We start from the raw sequence: 20,769 nt of genomic DNA on the forward strand, positions 1-20,769 counted from the left end.
GACTTAGGTATGTTCATATCTTTGTGACGATACGGTCGAGCCTGTACTAAGGTAGGGGTCTGTTTCGCCGTGCACTTATGAAGAGCTAGGGACGTTAATATCCACTCCGTCTGAGTTCTTGTCATACTTGAAGGTCTATGAACTCGATTTAAACAAGAACACTTGAGATGCGAAAGTGAAAAGTGATCGCTATGATGCCTAAGATCGCCTGTATCGGTGTAATCGGTAAAGCCGTATGTATGTCATTGCACCTGGAGCAGCGCTGATACTAATGCTGCCTAGGACAACCCAATACATATAGCATTGTTCCCTCCATATCGCAACTCGGCTATCGAGTTCTCCTTCCTAGTGAACTCCTGCTTGGATATCGTTGAGATAAGGCGCAGACAAACGTCCATTGACCAGGATCTCGGCCTTTTGCACGCCGTGGACGAAAGCTTGGCGGCGTACGGATGGCTCACCACGACAGGAGTGAAACTGCTAGTTATAGTTGATCTAGTCGGCGAAATAGTTAGCCCAGAGGGGCTCGGGGCATCATCTAGGACTATTCTCAAAGTGCCTGACCTTAGGCCGGTATGTTATGCATCAGTAGCGCGATCGCTCAGCCAGCAATCATAACACCACTGACGACTCAGTGCTATAGGTCTTCCGTTCTCTTCAGCACGCTTATGTTCAACTATTGCAGAATCCATTCTATACCCCGACTGGGCACTCTGATACCGTCAAGCCTTCTGCTCAGGTGTCTAGCTTTCCGCAGGTCGCAGACAAAAGATTTGTCAGGGAGATTTCACGAATTGGTGAGTCATGGGCACCATTTATGTCTCCACACTAGGAAGGTCCCGCTAGATCATGGCAATTGTGATCGTCATCTCGGAGTGAGTAGCATAGTTCAACAAATATTTGATCTCGGATAGTGCCGCTCAGTCGTGGTAAGAGCAAAGGCGGACTTGAAGCCAAAGTTCCCTAGCACCTGCATGCTACTAGAATATCCATTTGAGATATTCTCATCATAGAAGACCGAAGGCCTCGTTCTAACCACGCCCAGATCTAGCCTATTATCAATTTATTGCTCTCTATCGGAGGGAAAGGGAGATTGGCTGTACATGGCTCAAGGTTAAGATCCACAGCAATATATCTACGCCATGACAAGTGTAAAAACTTAGTACTCGGGATCGGTACCCGATTTTTCCAAATTACTTAGAATATCCTCCAGCTCCCGAGGATCGCATATGGACCAGACACCGCCACCCTTGACCATGATCTTGCCAACTTCCTTACCAACCAAGTTTCTGCCAACCTTCCCTGGCCCTATTCCAATCCAACGTGTCACACCGTGATCCTGATCTAGATATCGAATGCTATCCCACCACCTAACGGTTTCAACGCATTGCCGAGAGAGCAGAGCCTTCAACTCCGCTATTGAACTAGTCGGCAGACCTGAAACATTTGATACGAATTGCATATGTGTGGGAAATCTGATGTTAATATTCTCCAGGGCATATCGCACGTAGTCAGCAGCTGGTGCCATGATAGGGTTGTGGAACGGACTCTCGCATTTTAGTTTCACCGCGCGAGGATCGTGGCCTCCAAATTGACGGAGCTGGACTATCAGAGTCCTGATTTTTGCAATACTGCCGCTAAGTACGATTTGGTTATTAGAGTTTATATTTGCAATCATGACATCCTGGAATGCTGAAGCCCCGTGATCAGTGTCGTCTTTCAATGCTGGCTTCGCGAGCCCAATAAAGTCGTGAATGGCTTCCAGCAATTCCAGGAAATGATCAGGCTCGCAGACAAGAGCTACCATGCCATATTCATCTCCTGTTGTTTCGAAGGCCTTTCTCGTGCATTGGGACATGATCTCTGCACGCCGTCTGACCAATCTTAGCGCATCCCCAAAATCAAGGTAACCCCCAGCAACCAGAGCAGTGAACTCGCCCAGGCTGTGGCCCAGGGTAACGTCTACTAGCGTATCTGCATTGAAGCCGAACTCGTGTTCTAGTATCCGGAGTATCAACAACGATGTAGCCATGATAGCGGGTTGCGAGTTTTCCGTCTTATTGAGCTCCGAGTTAGGGCCCTGGGATATGAACCGAGACAATGGGAAACCCAAGGTGGAGTCCACCTCGCTCATGACTTTGTTGGATATTGTGGGAAACATCTCAAGCCATGGATTTGCCATTCCTATGCGCTGAACCCCATGGCCTGTGAGCAGAAGCGGTTAGAAGCTAAGATAAAGTGAAGGGTGAGGGCACACAAACCGGGGAAGAAAAGGGCTGTGCGTAGTGGTGTTTTGGCAGGAGATATAACGGAGCATCGACTTCGCAGATATCTGTGGGGCTGCATATAGCGGTGGCCATGGCACCCTCTGTGCGGCTTCGGTATCAAAAGGGAGGTGGGCATAATTTCTAGTGACTCGTGAATCTAGCAGCCCGTAGTGCTTGTGCAGTTGCATGTCGCGGTAAATGAATGGGCATCATGACCTTGTGCCAGGAGGCTAGGTGAAGTTCTTCTTGGGGTGGAGTGCAGGGGGCCGATACGAACAGCCATAAATGAAGGAGCGAGTGGTGTTATCACGTGATATCTCCTGGACAGACGTGAACGATGTGGACTAGCACAGCTAATACTGATAAGTTGCTGTCATGTAGGTCGCATATCGGACTGCAAGCCATGGGGAATTGTAGGCCTATCTCTGATTACAGTAAATTTCTGCAAACTGGTTTGTACAGTGATTCAGCTAGAGAATTATAGTTGCAGGTCATTATGAGCAGAAGACAGGAGAAATGATGTGCCTTCTTCCTGCTTAACAGGGTTACTGTCCATACCAGAAAATACTAGGTACAGAGTATGTTCTTTCCAAAAGGAAGTGAGTATCATCTAACGTAAACGGTAAGCGAGTGGGCCGGACAAGCGAGTGGGCTTCCTGTATAAAAGAGCATATTTTTAAACTTCTATATCTTAACAACCATCATTTTAAATAGTTAGATATTATATATATAAAAAAACATAGTATTATCAATCTATACTTAAGATTTTACTAGATTTGATGAGGTATAAGCTATTATATACCAGTATCTTTATAATACTTCAAAAATACAGTATATTCTATATTATCTTTTATAAATAAAGTTTTAGAATAAATAAGATCTTAGTATATATATAGAACAACCGTATAGAAGACTAATCTATTACTTTTATTAAGTTTATATTAAAGCTGGTAGAATTATAAGTATTCAAAATATGCTCTTTTATATATAATACCCAGGAAGCCTACTTGCTTGCCCGGCCTACTCGCTTACCGATTACGTTAACGCAAGATCAAGGAAGGGGGCCTGCTATACCTTTAAGATTCGCTGCCTATGTATGTATTATTATCAGTAGACATATGTATGCGTCAGGCAATATTTTGAAAGAATATAGGCCAAAGAATATGTAGCGATCTACGGCTCCGATGTGGTTTGTGTATGACAATCATATACTACCAGTCATAGTAGTCCTTCATTCAACTCTACGCAAATGAATGATCGAGTGCGAATCAAAGCTGCTCTAGGCAGAAATCCTGAGCAATTGTGCCTGACCGCCCTCGGGTCGGCAGCACTTAATTGCGCGCAGCCGACACATGTCGAGTGTTGTTATTGACAATAATGAGCGCGGCCACGAGTTCATAGATTCGCGCTTTAGAACCACTATCCTCATATATCTACCTCACAGAACATTCATGATTCAATCACCCTGAAAGCGATTCTATTCGCTCTAACTCCGTATCGAGATTCAACAATGTTCGTACCAAAAGCAGCACTTGGGCCAGCAGCCGCCTTGCGCAATCCCCGAAGACGACAGCGTACGAACTCCGATGAGACCGCGCAACAGCCTAATGCGAAACGTCAGCGCTCTGCTCTACGTCAAGATAGCGTTGAATCATCCGTAGAAATTTCTACCGGAAACCCATCTCGAAAACCATCTCTGGCTGCTGAAAACCTCGATCTTTCAAATATAGGACTCACACCCGCCGACGCGGCGAAGGAAATACCCATCAGAGCCGCCAAAAGACCTGGAAGCTTTAAGCAAGACACTGCCGAAGCAGTGACCCTCGTCTGTCACCCATGCCACATTTCTACAGTCAATTTAACTAACGCTCAAGTTTGCAGTCACAAACAGATTTCTACAGTGTTAAACAGCTGCCAGCTTTTCCAGATCAGATCGCCGGCTTACAATCAGGTCAGCACAGACGTGTTTACGCTCATACTACATTTATTGACGGGATATGCAGAACCTTACAGAGTTGTCTTTGGAAGGGGTTATGGTTTGGCACTGGCTTTGACAAGGTCTCATGCAATAATTTGGCCATATTCTGAGGATCCTCAGCCACAGAATACGGAGGTTCTAACTATACCCCTCCCAGAATTATGCAGGGGCTCCAATGATGCAGCACCTCTTGGACATCTTCTGTCAGCAGCAACAGGCGGCTTGCCGGGACTAGTCGTTGTCACACCAAGCAGTGGCCATATACTGTACTGGGAAACCATAACGAGCGCCACATCACTCGGATATACCAGGCAGAAACTGTGTGGCCTGCAGGGAAGCATCAATGGCCTCCTCTCTGGTGAATATGCTACTGATGTTATCAATTGTGAGCCATCTGGAGTTATCGTGATATTCTCCACCGGTAGAGTAGCTCACGTTACCGTGAGGGATCCCCAAGGCAAGCCGGCCGTAACGGCTAGTTTTCTCAAAAACCCCTCTGGTGGTGCTAAAATAGGCTTCCTTGGGGGGCTAAGAAATGCTCTTGGTGGAGGGTACTGGAGGAAAGACATTGCGGCAGTCCAAGCAGGTCAATCGCATCAGCGAGGACAGAGAGAAGTCATCATAGCCACTACCACGGGTTCCTTTGAAATCTGGGACACTCATTGGAATAACGGAAGCTTGCTTAAGAAGCAGTTCGATGTTAGGAATATAATTTCGGATGCGCTGAGCGAAAACTCATTTCAGCATGAAGAGGGTAACATCGAAATTTTCGATTTCGTGTTTGCCGGCGCCGATTCCAACGCCCATCATGGTTCGAGTAGCGAGTCCAACACGTGGGATATCTTGGTTGTCGTGGCCACGACTGCGGCAAGCTCACAAGACCTATACGTTCTCAACCTGAGGCTCTCCGAAGAAGCTCAGATACTGTCTAGTACTGCGATAAAGCATCGTGGTTCTTTGCCACATCTCGAAGCGAATCAAATCAAGCTTTTTGTTCCTAGCTCAGGTAATATGGGCTTTCTCGTGGTCGGACAGTCAATCATTTTGCTGTCACTTTCAAATGGAAAGGAACACCTGGATGGGACTACACCGGACAGCAATCGAGGAGCAGGAGCATTTCACGATATCATCAATCTGCGATCTGGGCAACAGTACGATATCCTGGGTAGCGGATGTGAGGATCGGACTACCGAAAGGACAGAGCCTGCGTGTTTGATTATGGTTCGGGGCTTTGGCATCCTCCGAATCAATGCCTTGGCTAGCAATCAAGAGGCGACAAGCGCTGCGAATACTTACATCACTGCAAAGCATAGGATTGAGCAAGCGATCTTTTATGGAACCATCATGGAAAGTCCATTGGACCTGACAAACAAGGAGGGCTTAGGGTTCCCCCTAGAGGAGGTTGAAGAGGCTGCCCTAGAGGTGACCAATGAAATACTGAATTCAACTTCGAGATACATACCGACGACTTTTATTACTGTGGATCAGAATCTAAGGTTGCGGGCAAAGGCTCTTGATGATCTTTCATCTTTGTTGATGCAACAGCACAAGGCTTTGAGTCGCTTGGTCTGGTGGAAAATGCTCTGGGGCGCGGAGAAAATCGCAGCTCAAAGAGCTGTCTGGAAGCTTGAAGAGTGTTGGCGAAAGCATAACGGTAAAGGTCAAACGCTGCTGGCTGACATACTAGAATCAATGAGTGAAAGATTCAAGACGCAACGAAACAGTGATAGTGACCCGGTCCGTCATTGGTTCCTCCACGATACCTTTCAAATGGAAAATATCGTGCCCTGGATCTACCACTCGGTCAAATCACAAAAAGGCAGTAACCTGAAGCAGAGTTGGAAGGCGGCAGAAAAGCTCTTAGGCGCCAGCGAGCTGTCACTAGCCGTTCTAGAAACAGCGTATCACTATAGAGACGAGCATGCTAGTCGCTACGGAATCATCGATGGCTATGTGGAGGATGGGGTATTGACAGGTAATTACAAGGGTCTCCGGGAGTTCTGGACATCCCGAAGCATTGGATATGTCGAGAGCGTACGCCTGTTGGATCTCGAGCTCGACACCTGCAGAGTCTGGCTCCAGCAGAGAGCAGGCTCGGCCGATATACCGGGAAATGACATCTTGGCGAGAATAGCGACAAACGGTGCCAGACAGTTCCATATCTTCGGTCAAATACACCGGGAGCGGGTTCGTTGGCTTGCTGCCCAAGAAGACCCGAAATTGGTTGATGAAGGGATCGCCGTCGAACACACACACGTCAAGCAGCGCAAATGGCAGCTTTTCAAACTCGCCGGAATCGGTCACCTGGAGGAAGCAATCAAACTAGCAGAAGATTTCCGGGATATGGGAGCACTAGTGGAGTTGATAATTGAGCTTCAAGACCAGACTAGGGGTCAGAATCTCCCGCCTCATTCTCCGAGCAACACAACCAGGGGCTTAGCGAATGCTTCGGATCAACTAAGCAAGAAGATATCAGGTTATTTCGAGAGATTTGGAGACTCATGGGCTGAGGCATTCTTTTCGCGACAAATATCTCTGGGACAGGCAGGAGTCCTCTTCGCGATGAAGAAGTTCCAGCCTTATGTCACCCAATTCCTACGCAGTCACTCAACATACTCTCGGCTCTCTTGGATCAATGATGTGATTGGTGAGAATGACTACGACAGGGTTGCTTGTTCCCTAGAAAAGCTGGCCCTTGAACAGGAATCAGACTTATGGGGTCACCGAGTGGAGTTATCTATGGCTAAACTCGTGACATTGGCAGCCTGGGAGCAGTCATCCCAGCCCAAAGGTTTGGTGGACCAAAGAGATGTTAAGCGTCTAGAGGACCTTGCAGAAATAGATGCTGTGCAGGAGCTTATATCCGCCTCCGTTACACCGAACTTAGAATGCGCGATTGACGAAAAAGCCAAAGTTGAAATAGCTGTTTCAAGCATTGGGCGGGGCGTCTTGCAAGACACGCCGTCGCTTTATGAGGTCATGAAAGAGGCAGTTACTAAAGTGGTGTTTCGTCAAGTGATGAATGTTGATGAGTTGGTGGATTTCTTGACTCTGGCAAGAATTCCTGAGACTCCGAGCAACGACCAGGAAGAAATCGTGGGGAAGGAGGACTATCTGGCTTTGCGTGTCTTACGTTTGAGTCATTATGCCCAACGAGATCCGCAGTTGTATGCCATCTTGCAAAAATTGGTATGGAAGAGATGCATGATCAGTGATGACTGGATTGCAACTGGGAAGACTGCCGAAGAATCAGGAAGCGAATTTGAACATGTTCTGCATGGTACCTCGCTTGCTCGAACTCTCGCCTGGTGTCACAACGATAGTAGGTTTACTCTGGGAGGCATGTGTTTATGCGTTAGCTTACTCGCTGACTATGCTATTTAGGACTGAGTGCGGACCTTTCCCAACCCACACTTTACATCCCTCGGGCTCCGGAAGATGTCATTTTAAGCGACTCGGAGTTAGACCGTCTCACTGCTCGGCTGAGCCCAGAACGGCGAGCGCACAATCGTCGGGACCTTGAGAGAGAAAACCTATTGGTGTCACGTTATATCGAGAGTGGGAAGCTTGATTTCTGGTTTAAGACCCTTGTCGAGTTTGTGCAAACATCGCAGAAAAGCTCTGCTGCTGGAGAAACACAGAGTCTGGAATCTGATGGTCAGTCAAACAGACAACCTGGAATATCAAACACCAAGGCACAGCTTAACTGGCTTTGAGCTTATGTTAGGTAGTGTTGGTTGATCAATACTAGCTTCAGTGTTTACTTTTATTGGCACATTCAAATATCAAAACATAATAACTTACATGAGATATCTAGTTTATAAGCTACCAGCAGACTTCTATATCTAGCCATACCAGTATAATATTAGAATTAAGTATTATAATAGCTGTATGTGTAATGGAAGACGATTTCATGGATAAGTATTGGATTGATTGAAAAGACGAAGAACCGGAGGATCGATCAAGACGAAGTTCTGCCGCCAGAGGCGGTTAAAAAGACGGCTGCAAGAGAGAGCAGCAGAATATTATTATACATAATATACACCACAGATACCGCTGTTCAAGACTCACATCCTCGGAAGTTACATATATAAATTAGTCGACAGGACCGATATTAAGATATATCATAATCTGGAAAATAAACTAAGCTTGAAACACCGGATGTAGAAAAACTATAAAGATGTAAGAATGTAAAGTTATAGCAGTCTAAGATACAAAGATGTATTAAATACAAAAATAATATATCTAGAAAATATAAACACAGAAAATAGTACGATATAAGAAACAAAAATTATATATAATAATTCTTAATTTTTTTAATCAAGTTGTTTTAAGTAATATTAGATATATGTATCTTTATATTATCTTCTAGACTACATCCAAGCCAACAGATAAGATATTAGACAACCGGTGTTAGAAACTACTTGACGCAGTAAATATGGTGATTAGACAAGATAAAAGTAGTTAAAATAGTCTTTTATTAATTTAAAATTAATTATTTAAAAACCTTCTTCTTTGTAGAATTATAGACAAATATATTATATAGAAAAATAGATAATATAATAATATTAATATCCAAATTAAAAGCCTAGTAAATTAGTATTAATCTAAAAATAAACTATTTTGACTATAGATATAAACTATTATAATAAAGAATATTATGTAATAATTAAATTTTTTTTAAATTAGATTATTTAGTATAATAATTATAATATTCGGAAGTTTATCTATAACAATATTCTGCTTTCCGTCCTGTCTCCGCCTTTCTGACTGTCTTAGCAGCAAAACTTTGGCATCTTAAGAATTCTATAGATTTTTTTTATTATTAATACTAAGAATAATTAATATTATAAAGCTTATTCTTATTTATATTAATATTTATATATAATAGTATATCTTTTGATTATTTAGATATATATTTTATATATTTTTAAGAAAATATCAGCTTTCTTATTATATTTATATTTTTTTCTTATTTTAATTATTATAAGTATTCTATTTTAATATTATTATTCTTTTTTTTCATATCTTATACTTGCAGATTCTATCAGTTACTACATATTTTATCTTTCTAAAATCTTATTCTACTTTTACTTATAGATTACTAGATTTTATTAAGTTTTATTTTAATTACTTAACTAGTTAGTTAAACTTATATATATATCTATTCTAGTCAAATTTATTTTTTATTATATCTACTACTTTAATATATTAGTTCTATTTCTATCTACTATATTTTAGACTGTTCTAATTTCTTTTTATATTAATATTTTTATTTATTTATTCTTGTTATTTTATTTTCTATATCTGTATCTATTTTTATATTTTTAATATTATATATATTATATTTATAAATTTTAATTTAATTATATTCTTATTTTTATAGTATTGCTGATATTAGAATAAGCCTATTAAATTATTTAATTTTATAGAAATTTATTTAGTATATTTAAAAAATATTTCAATAAAAATATATTATATTATACTTACTATATTTAAGTTTCAATACTATTATTCTTATTTTTAAAATACTAATCATATTTATAAACTTAAAATATTAATTAGTTTATTTTTTATAAAAGTCTTATTAATTTTTTAAATTAAACTAATTATCTTATTATTAACTAATCTTATATAGACTAGAATTATAATTTTTATTTTTAATATCTTTTAAATAATCTTATTAAGTCTAATAAACTATTTAATTAAATATACTTATATCAAATAATATATTTATCTATTTTTTTCTTTATATTTTTATTTCTTTTTATATTCTCTGTCTTATATATACTGGTCGGATTATTTTTATTATTTATTATTTTTCTTATTTTTTACAATATAATCTTCGAAATAACCGATTCTTAGTCTAATTATTAAAAATATTAAAAATATTAATAAATCATCCAAAATATTTAATATTAGATTAGAATCATTATTATTAGTAAGTTCTATTTATATTATATCTATTCAAAACATCTTATTCTATATTTTAAAATATATTTTTTATTAGTTTTATATTAAAAATATTTTTCTATTTTTTAAACAGACTAATTCTTAGAATATTTCTTTCTTTATTATTTTTTATATTCTTATTAAATTTTCTAGTTCTTACTGTCTTACTATCTAAAATATATTTTTATTTAAAATATTTTAGATTAATATGACAGTTGTAGCCGATGAGTGTAGATATAGTAGAAGTTAATATTATTAAATTAGTTATTTCTTAAATAAACTAAGACAGAAGTTTCCATATATAAAAGGCTGCTAAGGCGGAAAGACAGAACAGAATTAATATTACTAATTTGAATTATTATATATAATATTTTTTAAAAACAATATTTACATCGAAAATACTAAATATATAAAAAATAAAATATATAAAAATATATAATATAGAAATACTAGGATTTGATTTTATTAAAAAAATAAAAATATAATAATTTTAAGATATTAAAACCAACAGACACAATTTTTATTATGAATAATAATATTTATATTTTTAAAACTAACTTATTAATAGTAATATTAATAGTTTTAATCTACTAATTATTCTTAAAACCATATCTGAACTAATAGATTAAATATTATAAAATAAATATATAGTATCAGCTATAATATATTATATATTTATTAATAATTATTTTAACTTTTTAACAGTTAATTTTATTAGGAAATCTTTTATTAATAATATAAAAAAACACAGATAATTTACAGCTAAAAAATTAATATTTATAAATACAGGCTTAAACTAAATAATTAATATTACTAAATAAATTAATTAAAATAATAGTAATTTTAGATAATATATATAGTAACTAATAATTTTAAAAATCTTAAACAAACCTATATACTATTAAGTAAACTTTTATTTAATATTCTAAATAAATAGAATAATATATCTATAATATAATCAAAAATAAATAAAATTACTAATATTAAAATATATAAATTTATATTTAATATTATAATATCTGTTTATATATATAAATATAAATTTTAAGGCTTTTTTAGTATTAAACTAATATAAAAAGTTTTACATAATATAAACATTTATAAAATATTTAAAAATAGTAATTTTAATATATAAATATATTTTTAGTTTTACTAAAACTAAAGACAGTAAGATATTAAATAGAATATTAAAAATAATTTTAGTAGGACCGGAATACTTAATATATTATAAAATAAATTTTATAAAATACTGGAACTAATATAGTAAAATACTAAATATTAATTTATAAAAGATTTTATTTATAAATATATTAATAAAAAAATTTATTATTAAAATAATTAATAAAAAAAGAATAAACCAAAGTCCAATTTTACTAGGATGAGCCTAGGTAATATTATAGTATATTATTATTTTAATAATTTAAATTATTTATTTAGACTCTTTATTAATTTAAAAACAGATAGTAGTTAAATAAAACTATTTTAACTTTATCTTAAAGAATAGATTTTTTTAAAATACTAATATAAATTATATATTATAATTAGAAATAAAAAAAATCATATTTTAATTATAAGATTATATATATTTAACAATAATAAGTCTCTATTAGTCTGCTTTTTATATAAAAATATTAAAAAGTAAGCTAATATATTTAATAAATTTATTAATTATAATAGAAAACTAATTATAGCCGGTCATAAATATTTTAAATAAATCTATAATAAAATTTATAATAATAATATAAAATAAAGCTAAAATAGAAATATATTAAAGTATATTATAAAACTTATATTTCTAGATCTTATTATATTAATAAATAAAATAATAAAAAATATACTTTTTTAATAATTTTTAATTTTTATAGATAGCCAAATTATTAAGCTCTAAAAGATATTTTTAATACTAATATAGTTATATTTATTTATATAAAGTAAGTTATTATAAAAAAAATATATTAGAATTAGACTATAAAATATTAATAATTTTATTTATTTATACATTTATAATATAACTGTTAAGAATCTATTTTTTAAAATCTTTATCCAGCTAGATAATAAATACTTAGATAAAAAACTTTTAAGCAGAAAATATATTAACTAAAATATTTTTAAAATTATACTTCAAAATATAAAAATTTTTTTTGAAAAAAAATATAATAATATATTAGTAATAGTATTAGTATATTTAATATAATAAAAAATAAGAATATTAAATTATTAGATATATTAACTTATACAGATATAATATAGATTTAACTATTTAATAATAATAATATTAAAAAGTATCTGCTTTAAGATACTAATTATATTTATATAATTAATATAAATAATAAAAGATTTTAAAAATATTTAAATAAAATAATACAGCTTATACAGGTTCTAGATAAAATAAAAGACTTCTAATTTAATAAATTAATAATTTTATTTAATAAAAATAAATATTCTATTTAAAAATAGTATTAGTCAAATCTATATATAAACAGACGGCTTTAATAATCTAATATTAATATTTTAAGACTTCGGATTTTTAAATAAGATATTTTCATTTCTAAAAATAGGACATCTTTAGAAATATTAGAGTCGATTAACTTAGATATTTTTTTATTATTTTTAATATAATTATTTTTAATATCTTTTTTAAAATAGTAGATTATAATTTTATATATATTATATAAAGTATTAAGATCGATATACAACTAAATATTTAAATTAAAATAAATAAAAATTTAAAAATTTAAATTCTATTTATAATATTTTACATACTTAATATTTTTTTTAATTATATTAAAAATAATAGTTTTAAATATATAATCCTAATAAGACCGGTAACAGCTAGATATATAACTAAAAAAATATATGTTAAATATTTTAATCTTATAATTTTATAAAAAAATAGTTTTTTAAATATAGTAACTAATATAATATTTTAATTAATCAGTTAGACCAAAATAATATTTAAGCTTAGTAAAAATCTATAAAAATTAAAAAATATAAATAGTTTTAAACTTTTTCTTGAATATAATAAATTTTAATATATTAATATATTATTCTAATAATATAATAAACAGAAATATAATAAAAGCTTTAGTTAGTTTTAACTTAACATTAATATTTTTAAACTTATCAAATAAAAAATATAAATATTTATAATATTTTTAGAAAGATCTAAATACAGCAACTATATTATTAATATAAATATAAATAAATATTTAATATTTTGTTATAATTAAATCTATTTATTTTTATATATAAAAAATAAAGTTTATAAATTCTATAATTATAATATAAAAAATCTTTTAGCTACAGTATATATCACAGTGCAGACCTAACACACCCATTCTACCTATTTAATCTGTTTAATCTATTGAGCTTATTTAATCTAATTCTTTCCGGTAATCTAATTATTTATACTAACTGTTTTATATATAATCTATAATCTTTTTAAGTAGCTGTTTATTTTTAATTTTATTATAGTTTTTTAAGCTATATCTTATTTATAAATCTAAGAATAATCTAATCTAATAACTAATAAAAAATTTAGAAAAACTATTATAAAGATTCTTCTAACTAATATTATTATTTCTATTATTTAATTAGACTAATAACTAAATATTAGTTTATTTTTTAATATTATATAACTTCTATCTTTAAAAATAGTAGATTTAACAAAATATTAATAATTCTATAATCTTCGGCTATACTAAATAATTTAAAAAAGTTTATCTAATATATTAATAAATATTTTAAAAAATAATATAATTATTATAATCAGATTTATATATATACTATAAAAACTTAGAACTAACTTATTTTAAAAAAAACTCTATTTATATTCCAATCTAATTAAATTTAGTAAAAAAAATTAAAATAATCCAGCTATTATCCGAAATTATTATTATTTATAAGATTATTATAAAAAAAGACTAAATCTGATATAAATATATTAAAGCTATTTAAATTATTAATCTTATAATAAATATTTTTATATACATTTTAAAATCTATATTTATTACTAAAAATACTATAGCTGTTTTAATAAATTAATTATATTAATTAATTCTAAGTCTTTTATTTTTATTTTTTTTATAAATATTTATTTAATTTTAATAAATTTAAAAATAATTGTTCTAATCTCTACTAATTTATTTTTTAAATTAAAAAAAATAAATATAAATATTAACTAATATATTATTATTATTATCTAGAAGTTATATATAACCAGCTGCTGAAATAAAATATTATATATTTAAATTTAATCTTATATTAAAAATAAAAAATATAATTTAAATAATTTTATTAATATTTTATAATTATTTAAATACTTTTTGGCAACTCTAATTATATTAAAACTATATATAATAAATTATATTAAAATAAGAATTTTATAATTTTATAATATTTTTTATTAAATTTAAATATTTAGCTTAAAAAGTATATATATATATCCGGATATTTTTTTTATACTTGAAAACTATATTAATAAAAATTTTAAAAATATATTCTTAACTAATATTTCTTTTAAAAAAGACTATTATAATCTAATTTACTTTTTCTAAATTTTTAATAACTATTATTTATAATATAGTATTAAAGCTTATAACTACTTCTAAAAACTTTTTATTAATCTAATATTTTATAATTTAAAAAATTAACTAAAATCTTAAAATAAAAATTATTTATAAAAATTTATCATTTTTAAATATAATTCTATAAATCTGTTTATTATATATTATTAGTTTTTTTATTAAAAAACCAACTATTATAAATACTAAAAATATTTTTATTATAAATTAAACTACTAATTTATTAAAAATTATTCTAAATCTAATATTAAAATATTATAAACTATATTTATTTATTTTTTATTTTTAAATCTTTATATTTATTTTTTATATTTATTATTATCTAACTTTTATATCTGCTTATTTCTAAGATACTATTTATTTTTTTACTATTTTAGAAAAGTAGTTTTTAGTAAATAATCTTATTTTTAGAATTTTTAAATCTTATAATTTTATTATCCGGTCCAGTCTAAATATCTCTATTTATCTAATTTAAATAAACAGCTAAAAAAAATAAGTTTATTCTAAACCGCTGATAGACTGATTTTTTAATATATTTATACAAGCCTTAGTAACCCTTACTACGCTCGGGGCTATTTCCAGGCCCAGAACGGGAAGGCGGTATAGAAGATAGTATAAATAAAAATAGTAAAATAATCTATATTTTATTATTAAATTAAAAATAAAAATATAATTAACATATATATGCTAATATTCTTACTACTACTATTATTATTATTATTTTATATATTTTTTATTTGAAAAAGCCTTAGATTAATAAGTTTTAAGTTTTATAAACTATTTTAGATTTATTATACTATTTTTCTACTATTATATATATTTTAAATAGTTTTAAATAGTTAGTTAAAATACTAAATTATTTATTTATAATATAATAAATAATTATTCTAATAATTAATTAATACAGCTAATAATTAAGCTAAAATATATACTATAGCGTAAAAATTATAATTAACTAAATATAAAATCATAAAACTTTATTTTTTATTTTTTTTATATTTATAAATCGCGGCTGCGGCTATTTTAAAAAAATCTACTATAATCAGCTTTTTATTATTATTATTATTATTATTACTATTATTAATATTATTATTATTATTATTAATATTACTATTATTATTATTATTATTATTATTAATATTACTATTATTATTATTATTATTATTATTATAGTTATATTTTTTTAAAAAAAATTTAATAGCTATTAGTTTTTATATTTAAAAGCTTTTAAAAATTTTCTATACTAATAATATAAACTTTTATAGCTATAAACTCTTATTATAAATTAAAATATTATAATCTAATTATTTTTTTTATTTTTTAGTTTAACTATATATTTATATTAGAATAAATAGTAGGAAATCTTTGTAATAAATCTATAAATATATCTAATAAATAATACTTATATTATATACATAATTAAAAATTTTAAAAAAGCTATATAAATATTTAGAACTTTTTTAATAAAAATTCTATTAATTATATTATATATAATAAAATATTATACTATTTTCTATACTATAAATAAACTATAATATATACTATAACTTAGTTTTATTAAAAATTACTAATAATAATATAGCTAAAAAAAGACTGTAAACAGTATTATAAAAAAAAAACTATTACTACTACTGCTGATACAGCTAGTTATAAATTCTTATTTAAAAATAATATTTTTATAATTCTAAATATTTATATTTTTATTATTTTTATATTCTTTTTTCTACTATTTTTCTTTTTTATTTATAGTATAATCTAACTAATATAATTAATATTAAAATATTATAATTATTTATATAAATTTTTATACTTACTGCTATTATTATATTCATTAAAGCTGTTATTATTATTATTTATAAATAGGCTTTAATATATTATATATATATTTATAAAACTAAGATATTTAAAAATAAAAAATTAAAATTAAAAAAAATTAATAATATTTCTAAATATAATACTAATTTTATTAATATTATTAATATTACTAAGTTTTTAAATTATTGGCTTAATTTTAAAAAGTTCTAATATTAAAAAGCCGCCGCCGCCGCCGCTATTATAGATTCTTAAAAATAAATATTGTGATGGCCGATCAAACCAACTGAATTTTATTAATATAGTATTATTTAAACCAAATCTTAAGCATAAAAAGAAAAAAAAAGAAAAATAGCTATATTTCCCACAGTATTATATTATTTAAATATAGTATAAATAAAATAAAAAGATTAAATAAATTAAACTAGTCTTAATTTATTATTCTATTTAAATATTTTTTATATAATTCTTATATTATCCCCTAAATTAGTTTTAACTATTTTTAGATAAAAAATATTTTTATAATCTTTTTTTATTATTATTTTTATAATATAATGATAAACTGCAGATATTCTATAGAATCTAAAATAAAATTATTATTAAAATAATTAAAATTAAAAACTTTTTTATAGCTATTTTTAATTAGATTTTTAAATATTTTAAAAGACTGAAGCTCTCTGAATAAGAATTATAAATTTTTTTTAAAAATATAAAAATTTTTTTTAGATTTTTTATTAAATATTATAATAAATCTGCTTTATCCGAGTTTTTCTATTTAATATAATATATCAGATATTTTTAATATATATAAAAATTAAGAATTTTTTTTTATTTTATATTTTATATTTTTATTTATATTTATTAACTTTATTTAGTTCTAGATTTAATCTAGCAGTAGTTTATTTATTAAAATAGATTAAAATTTTTTAGAATAAAATATTAAATATATTTTAATATTAGCTAATAGTTTTACTTAAAATATATATTTTTTTATTTTAAAATTTTATATAAATTATATTATCTATTTATTAGTTTTTTAAATAACTATTTCTAGTTCTAGTTAAAATAATTAATATAGATTCTATTTTCAGCTTAGATTAAAGTTTTCTTTTAATAATAGTTAGTTTATATAGCTTATTATTTTTAAAAGTTAGTAATATTAGTTTTAATAAATTTTTAAATATTTTTAAAACAGATTATAGTATTGTAAATATAAGTAATATTTATAATTTTTTATTTAATATTTATTAAAAATTTTTAATTAAAAAATAATTCAAGCTGGTATTTATACTTTATTTAAAATAAAAATATTTTAAGAAATATATATAACAGATATACTGCAGTAAAGTCTATTATTAATAATAATTCTAACTAGTTATTATAAAAATTATTAATAAATAGAATTAGTTTTTGTTGGAGTTTCGGTTCTTTCAGATAAGGTTTAATTAACTTTTACTTTTCCATATAAATTATGTGTAAAAGTAAGGTGAAAGTAAAGTTAAAGTAAAGAATCATAAAATCAGAAGAATTAAAGATTAAATAAATAAGAAAATAAATAGAATAGTAAATTTAATATATAATTCTAATTAATAGAACTAAACTAAATTATATAAAAATAATAGGAAATATTAGATTATTTAAACCATTTTCTTTGTTTACTAATTTTCTAAATAGGAAACTAGAAATATTTAATAAACAGAAATACGAATACAGAAATAGAGTAAATAAAATAAACTAGAATAATAATTTTTATTTAGATAATTAAATTAAGAAGACTAGAACTTAGAATTTTAATATTTAAATAATTTTTTAGTCTGATATACCCCCACAGTTTCAAAACAATAATAGTTTCTATTTGTTAAAAAGCAGACTGGCATCTGGTTCTTAGTCTGACTAGATGATAGAAATAATAATACTAGTTAAAAGAATTTTTATAATAGTTTTTCTAAATTCTTTATTAACTACTAGATTAGATTATTTTTAGATTTATAAATAAAATATAGCTTAAAAAGATATAAACAGAATTAAAAATAAATAAAAAATTAAAAAGTTTTATATATTATATATAAAATAATTAGAAAGAATAATAAGATTATTAGAATTAAAAAAATAAAATAAATTAAATAAATAAAATAAATATATTAGATTTATATTATAATAATATATTTTTTTTAAAACTGAGCTTTATTAAAATATAGATTATAATTTATTAAAATAATAATAGTAAAAATTCTTAATTATTTAATAAATATTTTTTAAATACTAGACTAATTTAATAGTTAGATTTAGATATTTAATCTATTTTATAATATATATTAGTTAAAAGCAGCTGTATTTTCTATAATTTTATATAAAATTAAAAATATTTTTAATTTTTTATTTTTTTAAACTGTTAACTTTTATATATAATAATAAAAGTTAATATTAATCTAAAACTAGTTCTTTATTAATAAAAATAAACAAATTAATATTAAATATAAAATATATTTTTATATTAAAAAATAAAACTAGTTAATAAATATATAAACTAATAATTTTTTTAATTTTATATAATTTTAGAATATTTTAGTTAAGCTTTTTATTAAATCTTAATATTTTAATATTATAAATATCTAATTATATTTTTTAGTTTTTTTTTAAATTATTTTACTAATTTATATTATTGATTTATTTATTTTATATAATAGATTTAAATAGTAAATATTTTTATTTTAATAAACTTAATAATAGTTTATATTTTTATAATAATTTAGTTTATATCTCTAGTAGTTAGACTATTTAGAATAATAATAAATTTAAAATTTATATAAAAATAAAAACTCTAATTTATAAAAAATAAAATAGTTTCAATAATATTAAAATAAATTATATTAAGTATAAATTTAGTTAAAAAAATTATTAGTTTTAATTATTTTATAAATAGTTTATATAAGTTTAAAAATATTATTTAAATATTATATTAATTTTTTTAGTCTAGCCGTCTGTCTTTAAATAATATATTATAAAAAGTTTACTAGTAATATTAAATTATTAAATTAGATATTTTTTAAATTTAGAAATAAATTAGAATTTTTTATTTTAAAAATTAAATTAAAATAAACTATATAATTTTTATATATATTAGATATATATTATTATAATAGTAGTAGTATTAGCAGTTAAATTATAAAAAATCAAATATTTTATTTTTATTAAATAATTAATAATTATTAAAATAGTATTATAGCTTTAGTTTTTACATAGATATATAATAAGATTTATAAATATATTTTATTATATTTATTTAAATATTAATAAGAATTTTAGAATTTCTTATTTTACTTTTTTAAATAAGATTACTTTTTAGTAGATAGAATAGTTTTTTATTTATTATTCTATATATTAATAGATATTAGGCTAATAGTATTTTTAGATTAGAAGCTTATATATATAAATTTTTTTAAAATATTTAAAAATAGATTTATTAAAGACTAGTCTAGTTAGATTAGTTTTAATCTATTTATTATTAAATATTTATAATTAATTTTTATAAAATAAAAAGTTTTTTTTCTTTTATATAATACTAGTAATATATCTAAGTAATAGTTTTTATTCATAGCTAGAATTTTTAGTATTTTTTTAATTTATTTATTTTTTTTATATATAATATAGAAAGATTTATATATTTTAGACGGGAGTTGTAAGTCTTATTTATTTTTAAATATTATATTTTTTTAAATATATAAAATAAATATTAATTTTATTTTTAATATATTTTTAGAATTTTTTTTAGAATTTCTTTTTATTATTTTTACTTTTTAGTAGAGTCGGGGGTGGTGTTAATAAATAAATAAAATTAATATTTTTTTATTTTAAAACTACTTAGTTTTAGTATAGTAAATATTTATTTTTTTTAAAAATTATTTAATCTTCTAATAAGACTGTCGGACTTAATTTTATATTTTTTAAATCTATAAATAATCTTAAAATTAAAATATAATAAAAATTCAGACTATTAAATATATGAATAATTAAAAAGCTTAATAAATATAAAATATTTTAGATTATAATAATTAATAATAATTTAAATTAAAAAAAATATTTTTTTTAACTTAGAGTATTATTTTTTAAAGCAGTAAATAATAATAAATAATTCTTTATTATAAATCTTATAATTATATTTAATAAAAGTATATTT

The 20,769-nt window shown here is 26.3% G+C and overlaps 3 protein-coding genes across 3 annotated transcripts; 2 read left to right on the forward strand and 1 right to left on the reverse strand.

Moving 5' to 3' along the window:
- Positions 1-84: 84 nt before the first annotated feature.
- On the forward strand, positions 85-996 carry BO66DRAFT_113409 (uncharacterized protein). The gene is made up of 3 exons (XM_025641843.1): positions 85-233; positions 283-573; positions 644-996. Exons 1-3 carry the CDS (start codon positions 192-194, stop codon positions 830-832), a joined length of 522 nt encoding a protein of 173 aa, XP_025508501.1. The 5' UTR covers positions 85-191; the 3' UTR covers positions 833-996.
- Positions 997-1,159: 163 nt separating this feature from the next.
- BO66DRAFT_312956 (ACP S-malonyltransferase) lies at positions 1,160-2,346 on the reverse strand (the record flags this gene model as incomplete). The annotated part of the gene is made up of 2 exons (XM_025643371.1): positions 1,160-2,205; positions 2,262-2,346. 2 exons carry the CDS (start codon positions 2,344-2,346, stop codon positions 1,160-1,162), a joined length of 1,131 nt encoding a protein of 376 aa, XP_025508502.1.
- Positions 2,347-3,663: 1,317 nt separating this feature from the next.
- Positions 3,664-17,484, forward strand: BO66DRAFT_467939 (putative nuclear pore complex subunit Nup133; the record flags this gene model as incomplete). The annotated part of the gene is made up of 5 exons (XM_025652609.1): positions 3,664-4,092; positions 4,149-4,218; positions 4,271-7,567; positions 7,630-7,902; positions 17,474-17,484. The coding sequence occupies exons 1-5, from the start codon at positions 3,778-3,780 to the stop codon at positions 17,482-17,484; spliced, it is 3,966 nt and encodes a 1,321-aa protein (XP_025508503.1). The 5' UTR covers positions 3,664-3,777.
- Positions 17,485-20,769: the final 3,285 nt, after the last annotated feature.

The sequence above is a fragment of the Aspergillus aculeatinus genome (assembly GCF_003184765.1).
Source record: "Aspergillus aculeatinus CBS 121060 unplaced genomic scaffold BO66scaffold_3, whole genome shotgun sequence".
Taxonomy (NCBI): Eukaryota; Fungi; Ascomycota; class Eurotiomycetes; order Eurotiales; family Aspergillaceae; genus Aspergillus; species Aspergillus aculeatinus.